Source organism: Centruroides vittatus, unplaced genomic scaffold, assembly GCF_030686945.1.
Source record: "Centruroides vittatus isolate TY-2023 unplaced genomic scaffold, ASM3068694v2 contig_784, whole genome shotgun sequence".
In the NCBI taxonomy this organism is placed as follows: Eukaryota; Metazoa; Arthropoda; class Arachnida; order Scorpiones; family Buthidae; genus Centruroides; species Centruroides vittatus.
In genome coordinates this window covers 364,340-390,793 of record NW_027122505.1, presented here as the reverse complement: position 1 = coordinate 390,793, position 26,454 = coordinate 364,340, and the positions used below count along the sequence as shown (strand labels likewise).

Below are 26,454 nucleotides of genomic sequence, written 5' to 3'. Positions count from 1 at the left end.
TATGGCCTTATTTCGATTGACTACATTCAATATGACTTGAAGTGTTTCGCTATTAGAAAATTGTTTAATAGCAGTTCTTTGCTACATGCTTACATTGCAGAAACCTATTTGTGATGAAGTGATTCCATATTCCATGGGTTGTGTATAATTTTTTAATTCAAACAAATCTTTTAGTAATATTGCATACATATAAAATAAAACACACTTTCAATATAGATTATTTAAAATATATAATAATAGTAATAATCTGATTATAAAGATGATAATAAATATAAAAATTAAATTTATACAATAACAAAAAAAAAGGAGAGAATTTACAGAAAAGGCAACTTAAAGGCTTAGGAAAAATCAAATATTAGATTGCTTCGTAAGCTTCCATTAGATACGATTTTGGTACTAATCCAACTTTGCCTTTCAAAAGACCAATCCACCAGGCACAGGAATCGTACTCTTTGCTAATTATGTGAATAAGATCTCCGCGCGAAAAATCGAGTTCGTTTTTGTCGTCTCCTTTACAGTCCCACAGTCCAACGTACCAGTCTTGGGGATTAAAATTTTCCCATTCGCTTGTCGTGCTTTCGGCATCGGTATACAGATCGTTTTGATCGCACGACTCTCCCTCCACGTACAGAGGTTCGTTTTCGGCATCGTCTGCTCCTTTTGTAAATTTGGTCTGATTACCCGTCTCGTCGACCATTTCGTAAATGTTATCCTCGTCGCTCTCCACGGATTCCAAAGTAGACGAGTCTCTCCGAAATTCGTTCGGCGTCGAAATCTCCAAACTATTAGCTATTAACAAATAAATTGATTTATTAGGAAAAAACGAATGAAAATACAAGTGTTAAATTATCTTTAGCTCAATTCTATCCTAACAGACACAGTCAATTTATTTTTGCAAGCACTGCTAGTTTATTCTTTTAAACAATCTATATTGATGACAAGCAACCTTTTTCTGGATGAGACCATAAGGGAACTTAGTCTGTAGGTTTCATTTTTTGAGTTGCAAAGTCGGTTAAAGAATATATTACTACACCAAAATAACACAATGAAACCTCTATTAACAGACACCTCTACTACTTAATGGATGTTTTTACAATCCCCAGATCCTTAAAATGAGACATCTATTATATTTACCTCTAAATAGTGGATACTGTCATCCGTAACCAACCTTACATAAACAATGTACCGTACACAATATAGAATAGCCCATGGGACATTTTTACGAATAGTCAAGGTCGTTACCCGAATGCCCAGATCGGTGCAAATGTTTGCAACAATCGCAAGGCAGTGAAAAAAAATAAAATTTGTCCATTCGAAAAATTACAAATAGGACATAATTCCGTATACGCTATACCGTATTATTATTCGGATGACGATCGCCGATCTAAACTAAATTAATAGGCCGTCGATAGTTTGGGGGTCGTCTTATAGGACAGATATATGCTAAAACTATAAAACTTTGACAAAAATTTATACCTCGTCTTATTTGCCGAGATATACGGTATTTTATCGTGCAACGTAAGAAAATAAAAATACTCGAAATCTGAAATTCTGCCACTAAACGAAGACAAGATGTGTTATTCGTTATCACGGATTCATTATTTGAAGGCTATTCCACGAAAAAAGGATGTATCGAGGTCGATACTGCTTTCTTTTTTCAACGAACTAGCCTTCAGATGACGAATCCATGTTTTTTGAACAATGATTATTTGCTCATCTTTTGGGTTTTTGTTTTATATAAATATAAACTAAAGGCACTTGCAAAATGAAATAAGAAAGCATTAATATCATATAATGTAAACTTATGTTTGTTTGAATTACCATTGTGAGACATTTTATTACTTCTTTCAATTGCTGCCACCCATTGTTTAACATCTTTTGGTGTTAATGCCATAAACTGCAAAATTAGAATTATTTAAGTTAGTGTGCTATTTCGTGTAACTAAGTTCGGCGTGTTTGGAGACCGAATAAATTTATTAAAATTTTCTCGCAAGAATTAATACGAACCTGATACGTTTTTCTTCCCGGACACGTCAACTCGAAGCATAGATCACGTTTATTAACGTCTTTTGTTGCCGTGGGTGCCGGATTGACTCTATATCCTGCTAACGGTATCTCGCCTTTCTGTCTTCTATCTGTGGGTCTTTCAAAATAATATAGTATTCCATCTTTTATAGCGCACCAGCGACGCTGGAAAGGATTCAAAAGACCACCAAGCCTCTCTGAAACAAAAAATTTTGAAGATTTATATAGTTATTTCTCCTTTATACGAATTTTAAAATTAAAATATCTTAATTGTAAGCTTTATTTGCTCCATTCTTACTTAACATAAATATAAAATAAAATGTTTAAATAATTTTAGAATCCGAGCGATAGTCATTCAGCATAAATGTTTTTGGGATTCAACTTTCTAACATCAAATTCTTCCCAAATTAAAATACAAGTGCAAATATAGCATAGTGATTTACATGAATCAAACAGCACATATCACTGGAATACTATAAAATTTTAACATTTTCTTTAAATTAACAGAAAGACTCTTGTCGACTTTTGAGTTGGAGCAATTTTTACGTACATTTATTAGAAACAACAGGGAACAAAAAGAATATTTAGTAAAGAATTCAGTGTGTGCGTTCAAGACTACAAAAATTAGATCTAAAAGTCTGTCTGTTTGTTCATTTAGAAGCAAAAATCTGGTCCATGGGTGAATATTTTGCTGATATGTGAACTTTTAGAAGCTACGGTATTCGTACAATTTAAAGACAGTATGGTGACACGTTCGCAGCTTTGTAACATAGATTTAATTATTTTGGAAAAGCAAAAAGGAAGGTACATGGATTTTATTTCAATAAACAATTCTAATTAATTGGTTGTATATTGTGGGAGATCAGATAAAAATATGTGTGTAACTTTACAACCTACAAAAGGAAAGGCACTGTTAAAAAAATAAAAAATCGCCGATATTTTCGTCGGCCCTTGTTTTTTTTATCGTCGTCAAAGAGATTTGCTTATGCTATATGTATTTCGAACTGTATTTTCCAACGGTTCCTCTTCGGTAGGCAATACAGAAGCACAAAGTAAGTAACACAATTTGAACACTAGATTGCATCTTGGTACTCTTGTTTGTTAGTCACGCACTGTCGACCAATTTAATAATGTCATACCGGCATAACGTCGCATTTAATTTATTTTTAAAAAACATTTGGTAATAATTAATACTAAAGTTTCTTTTGTAGGTATTTCTTTCTTTAATTTTTGCATATAATGCATATGTGTGAGTAAATCTCTTCAATAATAAAAAAAGGACAGATGAAAACATCAGAGTGATTTTAATTTCTTTAAAAGTACCTTTCCTTTTGAACATTGTAAAGTTACATATTATGTATATTTTAAAATTCTAATTAAGTTACATCAAGTTGGCAAAAATCCATACATTACTTGAGACGGAGTCTTGGACTTTGACATTTTTATGAAAGAGACAAGTATTTGGGGTTATCGTAAACTCTTTCAACAAAAAAACGAAGAGTGATAGTATCAAGATGAACAATAATTGCAATGAAGCTAAGACCACATTCCACTCATTTTGCCAGAAAAGGATAATAAAGTTACATATCCACATTGATCCTTCAACAGTGAAAAGAAAGACAACTAATTTAGGAGTTTCACATTTCCATTGGCATCCGAGGGCATCGTTGAATAGCTGATACTAGTGAATGAAAGATTGTCATAGTCTTTTGTAGACTCCTGGTGTGGTGTTGAATTTGTCCATAGCAACAATAATTCTCATACACCAGTACTTTCATATGACCTCAGAAGAAGTCCAGGGAGTTTGGAGGCAAGCCACGTCCAATCTACCATCTGGGATATGTCCATTTAAGAAGTATCAGACCTCAGTGAAAAAGTGAGCTGGGGTCTCATCATACATAAACCATATGTTCTTCTGTGTGGTGACTGTAATACCCTACAACAGACTGAGAAGCACTCCAGTCCACCAGCACAGCATATCATGTATTCTTGGAGTCTGTTGGACTCCAAGAATACGATATGCTGGTCAGACGTTCTGGCAAGAGGTATGGTCCTACCAGACAATCACAAAGGATACCCTGCCCAGATGTTGAGAGCAAATTTCTACTGGTGTTTACAAGGGTCAGTGGCACAGGGGCAGATCTACATGGGGTCCCAGAGCTTATGCCCTATTAGTCCCTAAGTGTCAAGGCCCACAAAAAAACTTATGATGATAATTCAATTTAATACATTTTCATTAACAATGAGCATTTATTGTATAGTAAAAAATAGTTTAAATTATCATTATTATTATATTATTAATATTTAGTACAGGTATACCTTGCCTTATGTCAGTAATTGGTTCCAAGAGAGGCAACGTAAGTCGAAACTACGATGGAAAACGCCAATAATGAGCACTTAAAGAGTGCTAAATAAGACAAAAACACAGATGTTTTCATGTTTCGTTCTCTAGGATTTATGATGATTATATTAACATTTACTGTAAATGTACATATTTTAATATGATTTTATGTGCTCTTAACGCTTTTCTAGTGATATTACGACTTCAATATTTGTGGCGAACGGACGTAAAGTCGAATAAAATGATTTAAACTTGATTTTTATTTTTCCGTATACTTTTTTGACAAACGACGTATAATCGAGAACAACATAACTCGAGGTATACCTGTATTAATTGTTTTATTGTAATCAATGTAAATATTTCTTTATTTCTTATGTTTTTTTAATATAAGATATAAAATTTGTCATTCAACACCATTTCATAAATAAATATATTTCAACTCTGATTTTGATGTTATTAAAAATGAATTTTAAACCCCAATCTAAAGATTGTTAATCTAACAAAAAATGGGGCCCCATTGGACTTCCAATACACCCTAGGCCCCAAAAAAAGCTAGATCCGCCCCTGCAGTGGCATATAGATTTTCTTGAGCCCAAGCATGCTGGTTGTGACTGTTGAAATGCCCTCCCAGGTGAATGTGGTCTCATCACTTAATAACACCAATGTAGGACATCCCAGATTAGCAGTGTTCATTTCAGCATCCACCTAACACACTATCTGGCAGGGATAGTCGTCATCATTCAAAGTTTGGACCTTCTGCATATGGAAGAGATGCACGCTTGCCTCATGCAGAACATTTCATACGGAATTTTGACAAACACCCATTTCAGATGCCACTGCTCATATACTTGTGGAAGGAGCGTCTTCAAATCGCTGCAAGACATGCTCTTGCAGCGATTTGAAGATACTGGATGTCTGCATATTTCGCAGACATCCTGATCAAGATGAACCAGCCAATGAACCAATTTCACGCAGTCTTTGATCAACACTGGTGAAGGTTGAATGGTAAGATATACAACAATTCAAAAATCTCTCACAGTATAATCTTTGTGCTTTACATCCATTACATGTTTGCCATACATCAGATGCACATCAGTCAATTCCTCCATGTCCTTCACAAATGCATCAATTATCCTGTGATGTTATCACGGTACTTATTGATAAATAGGTTCAGCTGTGTTTTCAAATATTTGCTCCTAATCATCTATGCACTTGATAAGCTGACCTGATTTGCATTTTGTGCTTTTTACACACTGGAATGTGGCACTAGGTTCTTTGCAAATATTGTTCATCTTGATGTGTATTATCATGCCTTTTTCTTATTGAGTTTATGATCATCCTGTATGGAAAACCCAAAGATGTACTGTACCTTCATATATTCAAGTGAAAACAAAATCCTATATAAAATTTCAACATTCAAATAGTTGGATTCATAGAGCAATACACATCCACATGGAAACTTTAAAAAGTGAGATCATGATAATCAAATAGTTGGTTCCTTTGCATTATTGCATATACAGTAATACAAAAGCTTGTAGACAATATTTTTGCAAATATATAATAAAATACTGATGAAAATACAGCCCTAAAGAAAACTACAGTATATATATTGGATTTATTTAAATGTAAACCTTTAGATTTATTTATACTTTTACATAATCTTCAAATAGACATTATAGAGTGACAGCCAACAACATTTGATCTTTTAAGAAACAAGATATAGCAGATATTAGAGCTCTCTAAAGTAAGAGTCTACAAGATCCTTCTGAAAGATAAGAGTTTGTATTATATAGTGCAACAATGCGTGAAGGCACGCCCTATGCTTCTGCACTGGACCAAAGGATCGACACCGTGTCGGTGATGAAAGTCGTCGGCGGTCATCCAGGTTTCTGTGTTGGTCCTAAGTTCGTTTTTGTGTGAGCGGTTGCGTGTGTAGGTGCTCAGATTCGGGATGGAGATGGTCTGAGAGACAGTGCACACTACAACTCAAATTACAAAAGAATAATACCCATTTATTTATGTAACTATTTGCACATATAAGCCTACGAGCACGACAGAGAGAGTTTACACTTGTGTGTGCAAGGATAAATACCTGTAGTTGCTATAAACTTGATAAGCTGGCTCCTTGATTACGTAGATGGCATCTAGATTCGTCTGAATGTTAGACATTTTGATAGTCTGATGTAAGATCAGGTAGGACAGGTAGGAAGATGGTAGGTTGACCTAGGCAGCAATCAACAGCGATGATGGTTGATAGGGGGGGGGTAATCCAAGACAGGAGCAAACACTTAGTCAAGCAACTCTCAAGACAAACTCCCTGTTCTTTTATTTTGGAGGTCCTCCCTCTCACTGTTCATGCCCGTTTTTGGTAAATTGTAAAGTCCATGTCCAATAGCGATTTTTTTCGTTAGTTCCCGGTGACACATTCAGAAGGTGTGTCACCTCTGGACAAGGAAACAAGTCCACGGGAAAAGATAAAAAAAATTCATAAAGAATGTGATTGTTTCTCTCAAAAAATTTTCGAATAAAATTTTTCGTCAAGTCCGAGCCCTCACAAATGGGCAACACACATCTATTTTTATCAAAACTATAAGAGCATAAAGACATATTAGAAGAGGACATAACAGCAATAGCTAACTCCAAGAATGTGTGGATGTGTTTGGACTAGACAAATATACAGTATATAGTAGAACCTCACTAATTTGAACTAATTGAGCAAGTTTTGGTGCGAATTAGTGAGGTCTTTACTCAAATGCATATTGGATGGTCCAAAAAGTACACTCTCCTTAAACTCAAATTTTATTTATACTTTATCAAACCACTGTATTTGTTCTTTTAAACTTTTACAATGCAACAGTAGTAGTGACTCCTTTTCTAACTGTTCCTTAACATGACTGCCAAGCCAAAAAATTTTTTCTAAAAACTAATCCTATTTGTTATAAGAAAGATGTCAACGGCAGTCTTTAAAAAAATATTTTGAGCAAATCAGATATTAGCAGATATTTATATTTATGTGTATAAACATCTGCAACCATATCACCCATTTGTGGACAACGCTTATTTTTATTTCTATATCAGGTTTTCGCTCGTATAAATAAATTTAAAAAAAAACTAGTAAAAATAATAAAATGATAATTCTTACTTGAAACTGTCGTTAATACTCGCATGTAACATTCGTATAAGCAAAAGAGAAGATCATAAAAATAGCTAAGTTCAGAGAAATAAGAGATTCTCAGATTCAGATATGAATCAGCTATTAAGATAAATCAATGAGCAATAATGTGCACATCATAAAGAATTTGTACAAAGATGGTAAAAGAATATACTATTAAAATGACAAAAAAGTAGAAATATAATCAGAGAAAACACAACAAAAGTCTATAAATACTGCAATTCGTGTGACATCAAGCTCTTTTTATGCCAGAAGTGCTTTGAAGAAGAGTTACTACTCAAATTTTTGTTTTAAATTCCATGACTTTCCCTGACTAACTCTGTACAAATTCTGACCCTCGCGTCTCTTACAGTACAGCACATTGATTAAATAAAACAGCATATGACTTACTATGCAAATATGCTATTGCTTCTTCAACTTTTTAATTAGTTATTTTTTATAATTGCTGAATAATTAAAATTAAAAATAAAATGTTTTACCTGTTATTAACCCACAACAATAAATCTACATGGCTTTCAAAAAAATAAAAAGCCATTATTTATTATTCATTAACAAATCCTGTATAGTCTATGTACAAAAGTATATATTTACTAGCAGATGAGCCCGGCATTGCTAGTGCAAAAAGTAACGATAGCAAAGATTAAGATTATTACATTATAGGCGATCTTACCCATTTTCAATGGGTGCAAGAATTAAGACACCTCCTCTTCCAAGACTAATTAGAGAATTTTTAGATATCTGGTTACCACACTGGGATAATAGCGAGGTTGAGGCCGAAGTTTTAAATGTGAAAACGTGCATGTTGGACGTTCGGCGCCACTTTCCCGTAAGCTTAGAAGTTTGACAATGGCGAGCGTGATTCCACTGACTTTCCAAACACCATTGTCAAACTTCTAGGCTTACAGGAAAGCGGTGCTAAACATCTGATGTACATGTTTTTGCATTTAAAACTTCAGCCTCAACCTTGCTAATGATAATCAAGACTCACTGCAACCACTAAATGATGAATAACGAACGTCTTCGTAACCTTTTCTGGGTTCTTCTTCAGGTTTACTTAACCCTTTTCCACTCCTTCACAGGGAAATTTTCAAAAATCTCTTCTTAATGTGCATTCCCATGGCATACCCTATTAAAACACGGGATAAACGAAAAAGTCTGCATTTAAAATAGTACAGTAGAAGCCGAGTTTTTTAGGATAAGCCTTAATCCTCTTCCTCTCCCCCGCAATGGAGGAATTTCGAAAAATCCCTTCTTAGTGTACATTCTTGTGACGTACCCTAACTGTGTACCAAATTTCAACTTCCAACTCCTAACCATTTGGGCTCTGCGCTTATCATCATCATCATCAACCTGTCTTGATTATATTATAAGATTAAATTCATCTCTCAATAAATTTCTTGAACTTTATAAAATATTAATAAACTGGAAAAAAAAATCAGTAATTATTTTGTCAATCATAATTATTAAAATAAAAAATGATAAATAATACCATTTAAATTAAAATTATTTATCATTTTTTAAATCAGTTCATTAACATCTGCCTTCAAACTGTGTGTAAATGGTAATTACGAGAGATTCGTAGCATGTTAAAATATTTCAAAAAAATTTTAATCAATTTAGATTATTAAGAGTAATTACAGACTTTTCTCTAAAATTCATAATACTGCATAATAGCAATTACAAATGACAATTGATATTGCTGTATATTGTATTCGGGACTTAGTTTGATCCCCTGGTATTTTGCAAATGCTCTCCTTCCTGTTGCATTTTATAATTCTTCACATAAACAATCAATTTAGTTTTAAGATTAATCTGCGCTATCAGTAAAACAAGTAAACGTCTGTAATAATTGTATAAACGTTAAAACAAACAAAGTGATTACAATTATAAGGCTGATTTTGAGTGATTTTAAAACACATTATTCCATTGTATTGTAAGATTAAGTCTTATGTGTAATAAGACTTACTTATTAAATCTAAAATTGTAAAAAAATGTCGTACCCTAACTGTGTACCAAACCTGTAAAAATTAAAATTAAATTTTGGAGATGATGGTATTTACATAAAAATATATATAAATAAAATATATCAAAAAAGCTATACAGCTGTCTTTGTGTTCCGTTTAACGACGGAACGTGAAGACAATTTTTGTAGCTTCGATATATTTTTATTTATTTATTATATTTTAATGTAAAAATTAAAATTTACTCATTTGATATGGTTTGAAAAGTTTAAAGAACTGCTTACAAACTTGGTCTTTAGATATAGTATCAAAAGATAAAAATTGATAAATAGCACTTGTGCATTCTTTACATTTCTATTATACATACCCCACACATTAAGTCAACATTTCACTGTAATAGTTTTAATATTCTTATTACCAACAGTGCATTTTTATTTAAATTGCAAAAGAAAAACTGGAAGAACTACATGTCTGAGTAAAAAATACCCCAATGACACGCATTAACCTAGTGTTTCTCAAACTTTACCCTCTAATAGAGTTGTTTAATAAGTTTTTGTCTGCCATTTACCTAATTTGCATAGTTTTCTGCCTAGACCTGCAGGGATCTATGGACCACACATTGTTGAGAAATCTGCTATCCGAATTATCTTAACCACCTGGACACGAAAATTTCTACTTTTCAGCACTACACATTGTACTAAAATTTTCAGTGTTTTCAGATGATGCTATCAATGATGTCAAATAAAGAAAGCAGTTAAGTATCTCGGAATGGATAGATTTATGGGAGAAGGCAATGCAACACCTGGAAATCTTGCAAGGAGGAATGCCTCCAAGGAAGACTTTCTACAGGAGACTGACTTTATTTAGGTGTTCTATTTCTAAAAAAAACATGAAAAACTTTATGTTGCCAGCCCATTGTTGAGATGCAAACCTGCAACCAACTACCAGTGATTTATCTACTAAAACAATGAAGGAAGCCAGTATTAATTACCATGGCCCAGATCCAACTTGTGTTATTTTAAAATTTTTAATAATTTCAAAAACTTATAATGTTCTAATAAAATTATTTATATTGTAAATGTATGTAATTTTTCCTAATAACTTTTTTTAACTATTAACTTTAGTTAAAATAATTTAACTTAAATAATGTAAAGGAGAGTTTTAGAAGTTAGACAAAATGGCCATGATGGGGAAAATAATTTCAATAATATGAAAATTTTCCTTTTTACAATATTTTTTGTGTTCATTACTTGAAGTTCATCCTTAACTGAAACTTTTGAGCCTTATGAAAATTCATTCCGAGGTCGTCGTCATAAATAAATTTTGTATTTTCAGATGTCAAAAAGTCCATTAATTACTGTCTGTGCTAAAAATAAAAGTAATCATTTATGGCACTGAATTCAATCTTATTTCTATTAATTAACATATTGCATCAAGTTTATAATCGTATATGCTATCCTGTGATGATGAAAATGTGCTTATATCAAAGCATTCTTTTAATCTAAAATATTTATGTTAAATTATCAGTTTAGTGTTGCATTGTAAATTGTATGGTAGGCCTACTTACGAATTCAAATTTTCCAAACTATGTAATAATAATTACTTGGTTCATAAATTATGGTTTTATTTTGCATCCTAAAAATATTCTACATGCCTTTTCATAAGTTGCATTCTACCACATTACTTCTAGCTGACTGCAAATGGCTACACTTGGTCTATCTTATTGTGAACAAAAAAAAACCAACAAGGCAGTCAAAGTGGCAAATTCCCCGACTTTTCTTGACTTTTTGTCAAATTCCATGACTTTCCAGACTTTTTCCGAACACTAATGAAAATCTCTGACTTTCCAGGTGCATAGAAACCCTCCCTATATTATAGATAAAATTAAGTAAAAAAAATTTTTTAATAATTTAAATACAGAAAAAAATTTCCTCTGAGGCAATTTAACATTTAAAAAAATGGTTCAGCTGAGGCCATTGATTTAAAATGTAATAGGAAATAACATATAAGAAGATGACAAAGCATAACAGTAGTTAAAGCCATTACTCATATCTGGTGATAAAGCCTAGGATGAAAAAGCCACGTCACCTCTATTTGGGTGACGTGGCAGTTGATATGTTAATCAAATCTTGATGTAAGAGTAAGGTAATAGTTGTTAAAGCTTGGATTCAGTATTTTAAAAATACACAATGCAAAATAGTAGTCTAAATTATCATAAATTCAAAATTAGCGAGAATTACTATATTTAAATTCAACTGAACACCACTGTGTCAATGAGTAATTATTAATTGCTATTCCCAAGATACACTAGTAAACACACAAAAAGAGGAAATGCCATCAACTCCTGGATTTGGATACTGAAAGCACTGAAAACTTAGTTTAAACAAAAGAATGCTGTTTGGTGTCAATGTTTGTTTTAATTCTAATTACACATTTTGTTTATATTAAAATTTAGCACATCTTTAATATTATTTTTTGTTTATATTATTGCATTTTTAATGTTTTTATAAATTAATGAACTTTTACAATCAATGTAAGACCTTCAGAATGATCCTGATTCACCTAAATTAGTTTATGTTCTGTTTTCATTTGAGATACATCTGATATGTAATGATTTCTAAAAGTATTTAATCACTTATTTTATATTTATGAAATATCTTTGCTAATATATTTCCACGCACTCTTATTAATAAAACTTTAATTTTTAAATGCAGTTGAATCATTATTTTTATTTAATTAACAAGTTAGTCACTTACCTTTTCCTTTCTTCTCAAGATATCCGCATTTTTCGGATTTAACTAAATCCGATGCCACAACGGCTGGTGTTTCCTTTTCTACAAAATATTTATCGATCAACGATTAGATATTTACAAAATATACTTTTTAATTCATAGATGACATACCTTCTTCCATAGAAACTTCTTCAATATCATTCATAGATTTATTTTCTGGCAAATTTTCTTTAGGTATGTAATTTTTGTCATTATTACATACTTCATAATCTTCATCAACAGGCTCTGGAAATTATATATTTATTTAATAAAAATGATAAAATTAAAAGAATATAAAACTAAAGAAATATAAAAATTGTCTATTTGTAGCTATAAAAAATGAAAATGCTAAGTTAATTTTTTGTGTGTATCATAGATCTAAATAAAAACAACAAATAATCCATCTTACATATAAAGAGAAGTCTAAACTGAAGTTTTTTGTTTTGTTTTTAATAATGCTTGGAGTTACAATTACAAGAGTGATTAATTTACTGTTGGAATATGCGGATACACCGGATTACAATTTGCTATATCCGGATAGCTTCTCCGAACCTTTCACGGCACTTTTTTTGAAACAGCATGTTAACATATTTGGCATTTTTTTAAATGATTCATTCATATAAATGAACATAAATTTTAAAATTTAACGTTAAATCAGTATAAAAATTGTCATTACTATGCAATTATTTATATTCTGAACAATGTTATAAAAATAGTTTGAGATTATCCATTAAAAATTTTATTTACTACTAAGTGAGAAGTAGGAAATATTTTCAATCTATAACAGAGTAAATTATAACATTCTTGCTAATTTAAGTAATTCTTCTCTATAAAGATAAAAAATTAAGAAAATGTGAATATTTTTATTCAATATATTTTTATGTTAATGAATTTGGTTAATATAAAATGCCAACTTTTAAGTCTCTTTGGCTTTGTAGTAATGGGATTTGACTGTATATTAAAATTATATAAAAATTTACTTGATATTATTCAATATGTTGTTTGACTATTTCAGATTTCTATTTACAAAAATATGACATTCATTCTTGATATCATTACATTTTTTCCACTGTTTTCTTCAAGCATATACAGACATACCTCAATATGACTCTTCAGAGTTACGACAGTGTTTTTCAACCTTTTTCTCATTACGTACCGGTAAAATTATGGATAATTTTATGTGAGCCAAGTAATTACAGTAGAGCATCGATTATCCGACTCAATTGGGGAATGGAGTTGGTCGGATAACTGAAAAAACGGATAACCGAAAAGTATGAACAAATATATTATTAGTATAATATATTAGGCCTGGTTTAAATACTAGCTTCTCTTTCATGTTCGAGCCAGTGTTACCAGCTAAAACACGCAAAAATTTAACAAAAATGATATTAAAGTAGCCAAGACACAGCTAAATATTGTAGCACCACATCACTAGCCGACATTTGAATTTGCCGACTAGAACGCGGGTCGGTTAACCGATGTGATGGTTGATCGGGGGTCGGATAATCGATGCTCTACTGTATATGCAACTATGAACAATGCTTATCTAGAGTTACTGTAGATACAAAATATATTCAATAAGTCTAGATTTCTGTTTAAATGTCATCCATGATCAACTGCACCAGCTTTAGTACAGTGAAATATTTTTCTGAGGACCGAAGAAATTTTTTCACAGACTGGCACAAATCCATGGACTGGTGATTGAAAAACACTGCAATAGAGCTTTCATAGCAGTTGTATTCACAAACAAAAAGTGCAAACAGTTGAAATAAAAATCATCTATGCTGTCAGCCATATAACTGTACACACAATCTCACTTTCTACACCCTTCATAAGGGCTAGAAAAAAATAGCATTATTAAATATAATATACAGTAAAACTTCTCTAACTCAAAGAAAATGAAGCACTCGGTAGGCTCAGAGGAACAGCATAGCGGTTTAATGTCTCCGACTTTAATTTCTTAACTCAAATTTTCTCATCGTCCCAGACACTGATTTATGTTACTTTCAACATTTGACTCAAAATTTAATATTAATGCTATCCAAAGTGATACTAATTATCAAATTTCCATGAAATTTTCAGACGATGGTATCTACTCTCCAACATTCATTTTCAGACAACATTCCAGTCCAAAACGAGTGGTCCACTTGCTTTATCTCAACATGTACATACAGTGCCTGCAAGACTGTTCAATTCAACGTTCAAGTTACATTGAATTTTTTGCTGAAAGACATCACATGGGTTGTTTAAAACAAAATAAAAAAACTACTAAAGATTTTTTTATATAATACAAGAAAGGTAAAAATACAGATCTATTCAAAATAGGCATTTTTTACTCTATTATTCTCTAATTTGAATCATCTGTAACTCAAAAGATTTTTTCTGCCCCTTGGAGCTTCAGGTTACAGAAGTTTTACTGTACATTGTTTTGTAATTATAGTTTATATTCACCTTAGAATAAAAATGACTTTTGGTATGATATTTTTGTAGTAATCATGTGACCTGTTTAACTATCTGGCATTGTGTTTTTGTTTATGTATATTATGTCAGACTTCAGACCAGGCTGTTGGAATGCAGGTCCATCATAAGTTGAGGTATATCTGTACACAATAGAGAGGTCGCGGCCGACATTTTCAACGCAAAAACGTGTACATTGGACGTTCAGTGCCACTTTCCTGTAAGCCTAGAAGTTTGACAATGGCTTTTGGAACATGGAGTATGATTCCACTGACATTCCAAATGTAATTGTCAAACTTCTAGGCTTACAGGAAGGCAGTGCCGAACGTCCGACGTACACATTTTCACGTTGAAAACGTTGGCTCCCAACCTCTACTAGATATCACCTTATTCCAAATATTTTACATATCTTTTGTCTTTGTTATTTTCCTAAGATAGAATAACAAAGACAAAAGAAAATAAATCATTATGTTATTGATTAAACATAATTTAATAATTCATACCATTAGTTCCTGTTGTATTTCTGTTTCCTTGCATATCAACATAAGGAGGAGGACTAGATGGAGGATTAGGTGGAGAGAGAATATCTCCGTTTGATCCATATCGATTTGATGACGAAGATTTGGATATAGTAGTTAACTGTGGGTAATCTTGTTGCAAAACAGTCAATTTTGTGAGGAGACTTTCTTTACGTGACAATGCTTCCATTGACAATATTTCTTTATTGAGAACCATTAGGAAGTTTTGAACATCTATATACATTAAAAAAAAAATGCAAATTTTTATAAATAAATATTTATTAATAATTTGTATTATATGCAATTATTTGCAAATTTAAATCAATAATTTGCACCATATTATATTAATATTTTAAACTTGTAAAAATGTCTGCAAACCTTGACGATTACTTCCTGCTAAAAACTGTAATATGTTTTGTGTGTAACAAAATGTAAAGTATTGCAATAAAAGATTTTAGTAACAGTTTAAAAAATTAGTGTCATTGAAATATGAAATGAAAAATTCTACCTTGAGAAATTGATATGGATTAGTAGACATTATTTACAACAAACTGTCTCAAGTATATGAAGCTTTAAAACAATCGAAATTTACATTAATCAATAATACAGATAATAATATTGATTACAAAATGCAAATGATTACATAATTGATTACAAAATTATAATTTTTCTATTAAGATAAAATTTTTAAAATTATGAAAGCAAATTTGCTATAAAATACAACACAAAAAATAAATGACCATAAACATATCCAAAATTGCATTTGGGCGCGTTTTTTTATGCAGCGCTCGAGAGGCACTTTACAGCTAATTCTCTAAAACCCGTTTCTAAATGGCCAACGCTTCTTGTGACGTCATTTCGCTGCATAAAAAACGCGCCCTTTGTATAAAAATCATTGAACTTTTTTGTATTTTTAGCTCCTTTATTAATTACATATTTTAATTTTCATAAAAGAGCAAAGTTCTAGATGCATACGCAAAGATCCAAGAGAACAATGTTGAACTGTGAACAAACAAGACACACTGATTTATGAATTGAAAAAGAATTGCAAAATTTATTTTAAAATATTAGATTACAAACACACATTTAAGAAGCTGATAGCAGTAGTAATGTAATGTCAAAATGAATTGGGAATATATGCTAACAAAGATCGTATCCTTCAATAAGAATGGAAGTGGCCATTCTCTTAATAAGAAATAATATACATGTAAACTGGATGAGGATAAACAAAAATAATAGAAAACACACATCTATTTTATCCAGCGAAGAAATCGAATAAATTAACAATGTTTTTGACATCTATTAAATCTAATTACTAAGAGAATAAATGCAACATCGATCAGAAATATATTCAACGTAATGCGTGCTAATGTGTATAATAAATACTATTAAACACATCATAAATTAGATCTATTTCTAAAGATAGATACCATTATATGGATTAGAGTGGATATATTTCTAACTAATATTAAACAGTAGAGTAAATATTTCTGACTGATGTTGAATGAAGTAGTGGTTTGCATATTTGTAACGCTTCGATAAGATAAACTCTGTACACTAAATCTTTTTCAACACACTAAAAAAGAAAAAAAAAAAATGCTTATTAAGCCAAATCTATACAAAATTTTCCAATAATCATTTCATAAATTAAAGGTCAACCATTTTTTGATATGATACTTTTAATGTAACTGAATTTTACTTTAAAAAAAATTGTAAATTCTTCAAACATCTGTCGCATTGTAACATATTTTTGGAAACTTACTGTACAAAATTTTTTGAATTATCATTTTTGAGGTATTCAATAGAAATCCATTTTAATTTATTTACTTTTAAAAGCTTATTAACAAAGATTAAATTCTCGATAAATTTAAATTTAATATTCTCGGGATTCGATTCTTATCAACGGGCTTGATCTTCCCAGTCATAGGAAATAAAAAAAAAATGTTATAATTATGAGATTTTACAGCATGTAACATTATATGTATTAAATAATAAATCATAAGTGAAAGTTTGTTTTTAAATAAAAATAAATTATAGTGCTGTACATAAATCATTAATTTTGATAATTAATTTCTCATAAAAACTAACATTTTTTACTTATAACTAAAATACTAAGATTAAAGATTTAATATCAATTCCAATATTAAAAATATTGAAACTGATAGTAAATCTTTTATCACAATATCTAAAATCCAAACAACATTATTTAAAATATTAGATATAAATACTAAATATTTTTATGATCTTAGATTGAATGTATCAGAAAGGAAAACATAATACAGATGCAGCAATAATCACTCTCCAGTTTAACTTTTTTCTGTCTAAATAATAAAAGATCTACCACATACTGATTACGGAAGTTATTGCATTTCCTTGATGCAGGATTGACAGACATCCTTTATTTTAATTAAACTGTTCTTATCCGTTATTGAAACAAGAAAGAATACAATTTGTCCTTTATTTTCATTTTTTAATGCCTGTGTTTTATAATGACAGTAATGGATTTTTGCCTACCCTTATGCATAAACCCATAGAACCTATGTTTTACCATTAAATATTTTAAACTCTAAATCTAAAAAAATATAAACAGAATGTTTATTTATTAACTAAAAATTTATCCAATTTTACTTTCTTGTATCAAATGGATTAGAGTGAAAATTGGAGAATGAATCCAGCCGTAAGAAACCTGCCAACACACCTTGACCTGTCACATTTCTTATACTAAACTTTTGTTAAAATTCTACACCCAGTAAGCTAGAACTTCTGAATATAAGCTTCAAAACACCCTTCTCTCTTTTTTCTAGCAAATTCTTTAATTAAATCAACTGAGCTAAAGTTTTCAGCTATCTGAAATGGTCTTCTTCAGGTTAAGAAGAAGGCCATTTCAGATAGCCAAAAACTTCAGATATTTGTCCATAGAATTTGCTAGGAAAAAGAGACAAAGATGTTTTGAAGCTTTGTCAAAATCATGCCATAAAATTTGCAGTGCCTATACACAGGTGACTACAGAAGCTTAGACACGAAACAATTATAATTTATTTGTCCAAATTTCAAAAGGTTTTTTAAAACGTTTACAACGGCGAATGCAGTTTATCAAACCGTTCGCAATACGATCATCTCACACACGTTACTATAAGAGTGGGTGGATAAATAAACAACCGTGCCGTTTCGCCGATTATTTATTGATCTACCCTTATAAAAAAATACTTATAATTTTTGAACCAGACCAATTTGGGTTCTTCTGAATCAGCCAACGAGTGGATGTTACGTTATTACGGGAGATCTGTGTGAAAAAAATTGGATATTCACGGTTATTACTACTTTTTCTTTTATGCTGAATCATATTACCTTGACTATTTTTGAAGTATATTCTATCACATCCTCATTCTGTCATTGAGTAAATTCAGTATAAATATATCGAATAAAGTTATGATGATAATATAATCGAAATTTTACGTATTTTTAATTCAAATAATCGCGAAATATTCCCTATATCCGTACATTAAAACTTTCATTTTCTTATGTAACTGCATTAATTAATGAGGAAGACAATTTTCCAGATGGGCGAGTCTTCTACGAATCAATTAATTCGGGAAAAATCATCTACAGTTCATCAGAACGTAATTTAAACGATATCGAATTAAACATACAGTTGTCGTTTACTTTAGTTAATTTGTCCATAGACACACATACGAGCATTTAACTAAAAGTAATGCCTACGAACGTATATATAAGAAATTCAATTAAAATCATTCCCTTGTCTTACCTTCTAACAATTCTCGTACGGATTCGTGAAACTTTGACATATTTACGTATTAAATAACAAAAAACATACAAAAAACGTAAAAATATTCGCTTAAAAAATGCATAAAACTAAAGCGAAACTCATCGACGAACTCAATTAACTTCCGTCGTAAACTCATATTCCCATCTCCCCCTGGTGAGCGGAATTTAAAAAATAAAAATAATAATAATAATAAACAAAAGAATAAATTAAACATTATTATTTATTTATTCATAAATTAATTTATATTAATAAATATAAAGTTTCGTAAAGATTTATAAATTATTTTCGAAATTATCAGACAATGAACTTATTGTTTATTATAGAACAAATGGGATCGTAGCGTTATCTGTGACGAATTGTCATTCTGTGTGGATTAGGCGATGAAAATTGAAGTTTCATTCGATTTTTAAGAGCGATTTAATTAACTTACCGATCGTTCATAAGGTAAAGGGATATTTTAAAGGTAAATTGAACATTTTTTCTTGCGTTTTAACAATTTATTTATTTAATTTTTTTTTTTAAATTATTAATCTATTTCGATGCATTAATCGATTACAAACACGAGATATTTGGCGGCAAATCGAATGTAAATAAGGTAAAAGTGAAATTGATGCGATGTTTAATTGATTCTAGAGAAGCTAATAAAATATTAATTAATTGTGCTTTGCGGTGAAGCCCAACTCTGCAAACAAAAAGGCGTTGTGCCATTTTATGCAGAATTTTTTTTTTTTTTTTAATGAGCCGTAAATGTATAAAAACAATGGTTAAGTTTGCTTAAAACAATACAGATTAACTCAAAATTTTAATAAAATAATATTTATTTATATAATAAATATATTGCATTTAGGATTCATAAGGTAATCTGTGCAATATGTGTGTAAATTATGCATGAATTACTTACATATAAAATTAAAAGGATTTGAAAATTTATTTAATATTTAAAAAATGCTTATTTTGATTTCAGATAAATAATAATAAGAATATTGTAGCATTAAAAGATACTAGATTATATATTAAAAGTGATATAAATTTATCTTGGCTTCTTGCACTTCTCTGGAATTGAAGTTACAGTATATAATCTATATTTAACTTCTCAATGCTGTATTTGTGTCCAGATTTGATTATATATTTAATTGTGCGTAACGGTGTATATTTATAAATTAAATAATATTAAAATGACATTTTTTGCGAATTAAAATACGGAATCATTGTGTATAAAACCGCTAGTAATTCTCTTTTACGACTAATTGCGATTTAAACGAAGATATATAAATGACTAATTATAAACATTCAGTTTTAGAAGAAACTTCCTATGTTTTATATTTAATCTATATAAAAAAAAGTGCACGTCGTATGGATTATTTTATCATTAAATAACTTTCGAAACTAATTATTAATGTAAAAAAAATGTTTTCTATCTTCATAGTTTAATTATGGGGGTGATCTGATATTAAAGACACGGATGTTGATTTTATATGACGTTTTATATACACACAGAACTTTGTCGTGGGCATGTATGGTTATATGGTAGAACATAGTAGTAGATGGACGGTGCATACTCAAGAACACATTGTTGTCTTCCATTTACTACTCTGCATTTGACAAGCAAATAAAATGGACAGGATCAAGCTTGAAGTGTATACAGTTATCAGTTTTTTGCAAGCAGGAGTAAATCAGAGTGAGAGTCAGTGCAGGAAAATGTTTATGGTCAGCATACCTCAAGCAGAAAATAAGTGTATGTGTGTAAGAAGGGATGACCAATTTAAAGATAGTCAAACTACCGAATTATAATCTAGATCGGCGATTTTCAACCCGCGTGCCACGAAAATTTTTTGAGGTTATTAAATAAATTTTTTAAAAAATAAGCCCAAAGACAATAAGTTTAAATGTCAAACAAGTTTTTCATTGTTATAATAAATAAACTTATTCATAATGTAATAAAATATAAATTTGTAAGCAAAATTATTTGTGCATAACACCAGGTTATTTCATTTAAAATGAAATTTTCTTTAAATCAAAAATGTATCTGTAATTGTCCATATTTAATTCAAATTATTTTAACTTAGAAATAGCACGACATTAGACAGGTTCTAAAGACAATTATCATATCACTTTTAAATGCAAATTAAGACTTACGTAAGAAAAGCAATTAACATTAATTTAAATAACTGTTGTAACCTGCTTATAGTTTAAGGAATAACAATACTGTTTTATTTAATTCACAAAAAATATAGTAAAAAAAAAAAAATTAGCTTAAGTGGCAAGTAATATGGCGATAGAATGTTTACAAACAACTTTAGATCACATGACTTTTTCCATGGAAATTTGTGCCGCAGAAATTTAATAGTAGGGTCGAGTGTGCCACGAGATAAAAAAAGGTTGAAAAACACCGACCTAGATGAACACGGGCACGTCGAGGACTTCACACACTGGTGTAAATTATTGAGTGTTTGATAAGATAAAATTAAAGAGTTAAAGTTTGTGAAATTGCTGAAATTATTGGCATTCCAAAGAGAATATTTATGAAATTATCTCATATTTAAGTTTCCATAAAGTGTCTTGTTATTGGATTTCAAAAATACTCATCAAGGAGCATAAAAGGATCATCAATTTTTTTTAAAATGTAGCGAGATTATCTATGTTTTTTATTTCTAATCCTTGAATGCCAGATACCTTATGTGTGAGTATTTTGAAAGCCATTATTGACATACACTTTACGCAAAAGTAAGACCTGTAAATTATAGAGCTCGTGCTATTCTATAAAGCAGCGAGTTTCGTAGTATCTTATTTTTTTTATTATTCCAAAAATTATTGATTTCAAACAACCCAAGAATGTTGCACGATTTCAAATAACTTTTACTATTTTTACAATTTTTATTATTCGCAATTTTCACAGAATTCATTATATTTAAAATAAATTAGAGATGGACGAATACTCTCCACAAATATTCAAATACTTAAATGCTAGAGAGTATTCAAGATTTGAAATATCAAATATTATACTGTATTTATAAAATACTATGAATACTTTTATTATTACACCATGTGTGTAGTCACAGTAGCAGATCTGGAAGTACCCAAAGGGGGACTAACTCAAAAATATTTCTTTTTTCTAAATATAGATAAATATGGGAGGAAATGGTCATATTATACCAAATACACCGATTGCTGTCGATTTATGGAGTCCTACCAAACATCCCGAAGCAAAGATTTTCTTTCTCAGTCATTTCCATTCAGATCATATTGTCGGATTGACTTCTTCGTGGAGTTTTCCCATATATACATCAGAAATTACAGCAAAATTACTGGTTGGAAAATTAAAGGTAATAGTCAAATACTTTTTATTATTAAAATGAATAGTTTCAATTCTACTTTATTAATAGTAATTACTCTCCACTAAATTCCATGTTTAGTTAGTTTGTAATTGAATCTGGATCTAATAATTTTATATATATATATACACTACACTTACAGCAGAACCTTGATTATCTGGCTTGTGAGTCCTGAGATGAACCTGTAAGTGAATACACTACATTTTGTATACTGTAATTCATAAAAAAAAGTTTAAAATAATAACATACGTTACAAAGTGATTTGTTTCTGTTACCTTTTATCATATAACTTCAATGTGAGATAAATCATTCATATTAAAATGTAACTACAATAATACACATTTCTGTTCTTAAAACTATTGTATGTATTAGCTGTTTAATAAATGATATAAGAAATGATTTTCTTATAAATGATTAAAATCATTAAGTTCTAAAAAGCTGAAAGCGCTATCATACGAAGCTTTTATATTTGTAATAATCGTGACCATCTGCTTTATCCAAGTTTTCAGTTATCCAAGATAGCATCGGTGCACATTACCTTGGATTATTGGGTTCTTCTGCGTGTATAAATTAAATATTGCTGATTTTTACTTTCAATTTAACAGTAATAAGAGGGCATTTACACTTTTTCAAATAACTGATAATTTAGAATAAAAAACAGTAATTTTATTTGAAATTTATAAAACAACAATAAGCAGCAAAAAAGTTTATAAAACTTAGCAATCAGAATTTCCTTTTCTTCTGCGTTTTACAGATTTTACTTTCCTAAAGTTATCAACTCCCAAATAGTTGATAATAAGTTGCCGCCATTCCAAACTGTTCTTAAGGTAATCTTAAAAATATATTGATAGCTCGGTTAACCAACTTTTTTTGGCTAATCAATTACATTTTGATGAAATTTGATTATTTATGTACTTAATAATATTCAAACTTCTTTTCTTCAAGTAAAAATTTTTAGAAAACTATTATTTTGGACTATATTCCCGTCTTTAGGATCAAAAGTCAACAAGAAGACTCACTAAGGTCTGTAAAGTCCAGAATAAATTTCTAATAGCTAAGTTTGTCGGTCTTTCTTGCTAAATAATGTTTTGAAATCATCAAATAAAATAAATATAAACTAAAGGATTAATTATATAAAGTGTAAATATAGTTTTCTCTTTTCGTTCAAATACAACCGGCAACAGACTTATCGTATATTATTAACAATTAAACTTGGCAACATGCAAAAGACCAGTGTACATTTCGACAGCAAAAAAACAATGTTATCCTTTTGGTTTTTAATTCTAATCCTACAACTCTTTCACCATCGTTAAACCATTAAACACCATTAAAAATTTTACTTTTTTACAATCTTATTTTTTATAATATTATATAAAAAGTATGATTAAAATATATTCTTCCATTTCACGTTGCTAAGTTTAATTGTCGAATAAACTTCGGCTAGTATATAAGTCTGTTGTCGATTGTGTTAAAACCAAATATTTAATTGACTACCTAAAATACAGACAAAAGACATTTGATATATGAGTAGTTTTTCCTATTTAGTATGTATTCAAATAAGAGTTTTTTAATGCAAATATTGTATATTATAATATAATTTTACTGAAACAATTTACAAATATTAAATTATTTGTATATTGTTTTACTGTATTTATATTATTAATTTAACTGAAAATAATAGTTTTTAAAATTTTCTTTACATTTCTGCATCTGCAGAAATTTTTTACAGACAGACAACTGAAAGGCATTAATCGATGAATATGGTACTGTACTTAATTTAATTTATAAACAAACAACATTGCCAGATTTTAATTGGGATATAAATGGCTAATTAATTAATACATTCATAATAAAATTAGTCATATTATAGCCTAATTAAATACAATATCATTAGTTTATAAATATATACCAGGTTTGCTTTATATGTAATTCATTTAATATACACTTAAATAACCACAAATAAATTAAAATAAAGTAAGATATAAAATTGTTTGCTTTCTAGCTCGTGACATCTGACTACAATATAACAATTACATTTTAGAATATTTTATTTTAACCAGTTTATTTATAGTTTTTTATATGTATAAGCATACCATATCTTAATTATATTTTGGCCCAGTGGATGAAACCACTAAACACTAATGGTTACTCGCAGATTCATACCCGAGGAGTTTTTCTAGTTTTCTACACATATTTAATACCTAAATAGGGGCCAAATTTCCGTAAAAAGTCCTTCCGTGAGACGTCTTTGTTCGGCAGATTACCCAAGTATTGCATTGCTTTATTCCACCAATCCAATTATAATTTAAACATGATATTGCTAAATGTTTGTTTGCTATAGTTTTATTATTTTTAATTGAATCTCTATTTAAGTTATTTTAGTAATTCAATCAAAATTTTAGCCCAAAAGAAAAGCCAGTAATTCTTGATTTATGTTCATAATTATTCTTATAAATAATAAAACACTTATATTTTCAGATTAATTCAACTTTAATAAGAGAATTGGAATTGAATAAAGACCACTTAATTCCATTAGATGATGAAAAGAAAGAAATGCTGACAGTAAGACTCATCAATGCCAACCATTGTCCAGGATCTGTGATGTTTTTATTTTCGGGATATTTTGGTAATGTCCTTTATACTGGAGATTTTCGTTACTCTTCCAATCTATTGGAGGGGATAACTTTGCCTATTATAGACATTTTGTATCTAGATAATACATATTGTTCTTCCTCGTGCGAGTTTTACAGTCGAGAATATGCCGTTCAAACTCTCATTCAACGATTACACAACTGTCTGAAGAAAAGTGATCGCATTATGATTGGAATTGATAATTTAGGAAAAGAAGAAGTACTATTAAAAATATATGAGGAAACTGAATGCAAAATATATGTAGACGATAATCTAATGAAGATATTAGAAATCTTGGAAATATCGCACGTAGCCACAACCAATCCTAAAAGTACCAAATTGCATGCAGTGCCTACTGTAAAAATCAATGGAACAAATTTGATGAAGTGGAATAAGTGTGAAATCACATGTGCAATTTTACCAACAGCACGCTACACAGGTTTAGGATTCATACCATTCAGTAGTTATTCAAATATTCATATAATACCATATTCCAATCATTCTTCATTTCGAGAACTGAAAGAATTTGTGAAAAAAGTTCACCCGCGTCATATCGAGCCTATTATTAAAAAAGATGCACAAGGTATATTAGGTACCGATATTTCATCCAGAGCTAATATGGATGTATTTACAGAATTTATACGTGTATTTGCACAAAAACCAATAACTATTCCAGAATCGGTTAGGAAGTTTATGAGTAAAGTGATAAGTTCATCAGAGCAAACAGAGAGAAAATTATCAAGAAAAAGAAGCATAGATAAACAAAGAAAAGGGAGCGAAAGTAATTCAACACAAAAAAGTACAAAAAGAGGACTGAAAAGTCTGCACGTAGAGCAGGAGGACGGTTCGTCAGGTAACGTACAAGAAAATTGGGAATTAGTCTGCCTTACTGCAACTGAACCGCCAAAAATTATTGTAGTTGATTCACTTGAAACCGAGTGAGTTTTATATACAAGTACTATTATAATCAATCAAACTACTTTTTATCCAATTTATAAAATAATTTTCTACAAGATATTTTGAGAAAATATTATTTAAAAATTTATTTATAATTTTATTAATACACTAATAAAATTTTTCTTTCTTAATGACAAACTATAGATGTTTAGTTTTTTAAGGATTATAAAAATAAAAATAATTCAACTGAATATGAAAATTCAGGATAGAATTATTATTTCCATCGAAATATAATTACATGGTTTCAAAAAATTAATTCAAATAATCAATCTAAAATACTTCAGATTCATTTAGAACGGCATTATTATTTCTTTAATTTTTAACCAAAGAATTTTAGATAGATACAAGCGTACGCTTTATATATTTTTCACATAATTTTTCTTTAAAAAGATAAGATATTTGCGAATCTATAATATCTATACTACATTACTTTTCAGTTGTGTTTCCTTAAATGTCTTTTCTTGAATGTAACAACTTAAATCTTTATTACCATTAAATATGG

General features: G+C 29.9%; 2 protein-coding genes across 4 annotated transcripts; one reads left to right on the top strand and one right to left on the bottom strand.

The window, feature by feature from the left end:
• Positions 1–224: 224 nt before the first annotated feature.
• LOC136981623 (src kinase-associated phosphoprotein 2-B-like) lies at positions 225–22,533 on the bottom strand. 2 transcript variants are annotated; one of them, XM_067277957.1, is made up of 7 exons: positions 22,505–22,533; positions 15,231–15,479; positions 12,403–12,516; positions 12,256–12,333; positions 2,008–2,222; positions 1,822–1,897; positions 225–789 (listed from the first exon to the last, which is right to left on the bottom strand). In XM_067277957.1, exons 2-7 carry the CDS (start codon positions 15,460–15,462, stop codon positions 356–358), a joined length of 1,149 nt encoding a protein of 382 aa, XP_067134058.1. In that variant the 5' UTR covers positions 15,463–15,479; positions 22,505–22,533; the 3' UTR covers positions 225–355. The 2 variants fall into 2 exon arrangements, with proteins under 2 accessions (XP_067134058.1, XP_067134057.1); XM_067277956.1 differs by lacking the exon at positions 22,505–22,533 and adding an exon at positions 19,012–19,169 and having other exon boundaries at positions 226–789.
• Positions 19,368–26,115, top strand: LOC136981622 (5' exonuclease Apollo-like). 2 transcript variants are annotated; one of them, XM_067277955.1, is made up of 4 exons: positions 19,368–19,495; positions 22,155–22,355; positions 24,843–25,578; positions 25,672–26,115. In XM_067277955.1, exons 2-4 carry the CDS (start codon positions 22,161–22,163, stop codon positions 25,935–25,937), a joined length of 1,197 nt encoding a protein of 398 aa, XP_067134056.1. In that variant the 5' UTR covers positions 19,368–19,495; positions 22,155–22,160; the 3' UTR covers positions 25,938–26,115. The 2 variants fall into 2 exon arrangements, with proteins under 2 accessions (XP_067134056.1, XP_067134055.1); XM_067277954.1 differs by having other exon boundaries at positions 24,843–26,113.
• Positions 26,116–26,454: the final 339 nt, after the last annotated feature.

What these genes read in the sequence shown, in the direction of transcription:
- LOC136981623 (XM_067277956.1), bottom strand. Translation starts at nt 19,051, where the DNA reads ATGTCAAAGTTTCACGAATCCGTACGAGAATTGTTAGAAG. An exon ending in TCTTGAGAAGAAAGGAAAAG is followed by an intron (nt 2,223 to 12,255) that starts GTAAGTGACTAA and finishes TTTTTGTTTCAG; the next exon opens with AGAGGCTTGGTGGTCTTTTG. An exon ending in CGGGAAGAAAAACGTATCAG is followed by an intron (nt 1,898 to 2,007) that starts GTTCGTATTAAT and finishes CTAATTTTGCAG; the next exon opens with TTTATGGCATTAACACCAAA.
- LOC136981622 (XM_067277954.1), top strand. Translation starts at nt 22,161, where the DNA reads ATGGGAGGAAATGGTCATATTATACCAAATACACCGATTGCTGTCGAT. An exon ending in TACTGGTTGGAAAATTAAAG is followed by an intron (nt 22,356 to 24,842) that starts GTAATAGTCAAA and finishes TTATATTTTCAG; the next exon opens with ATTAATTCAACTTTAATAAG.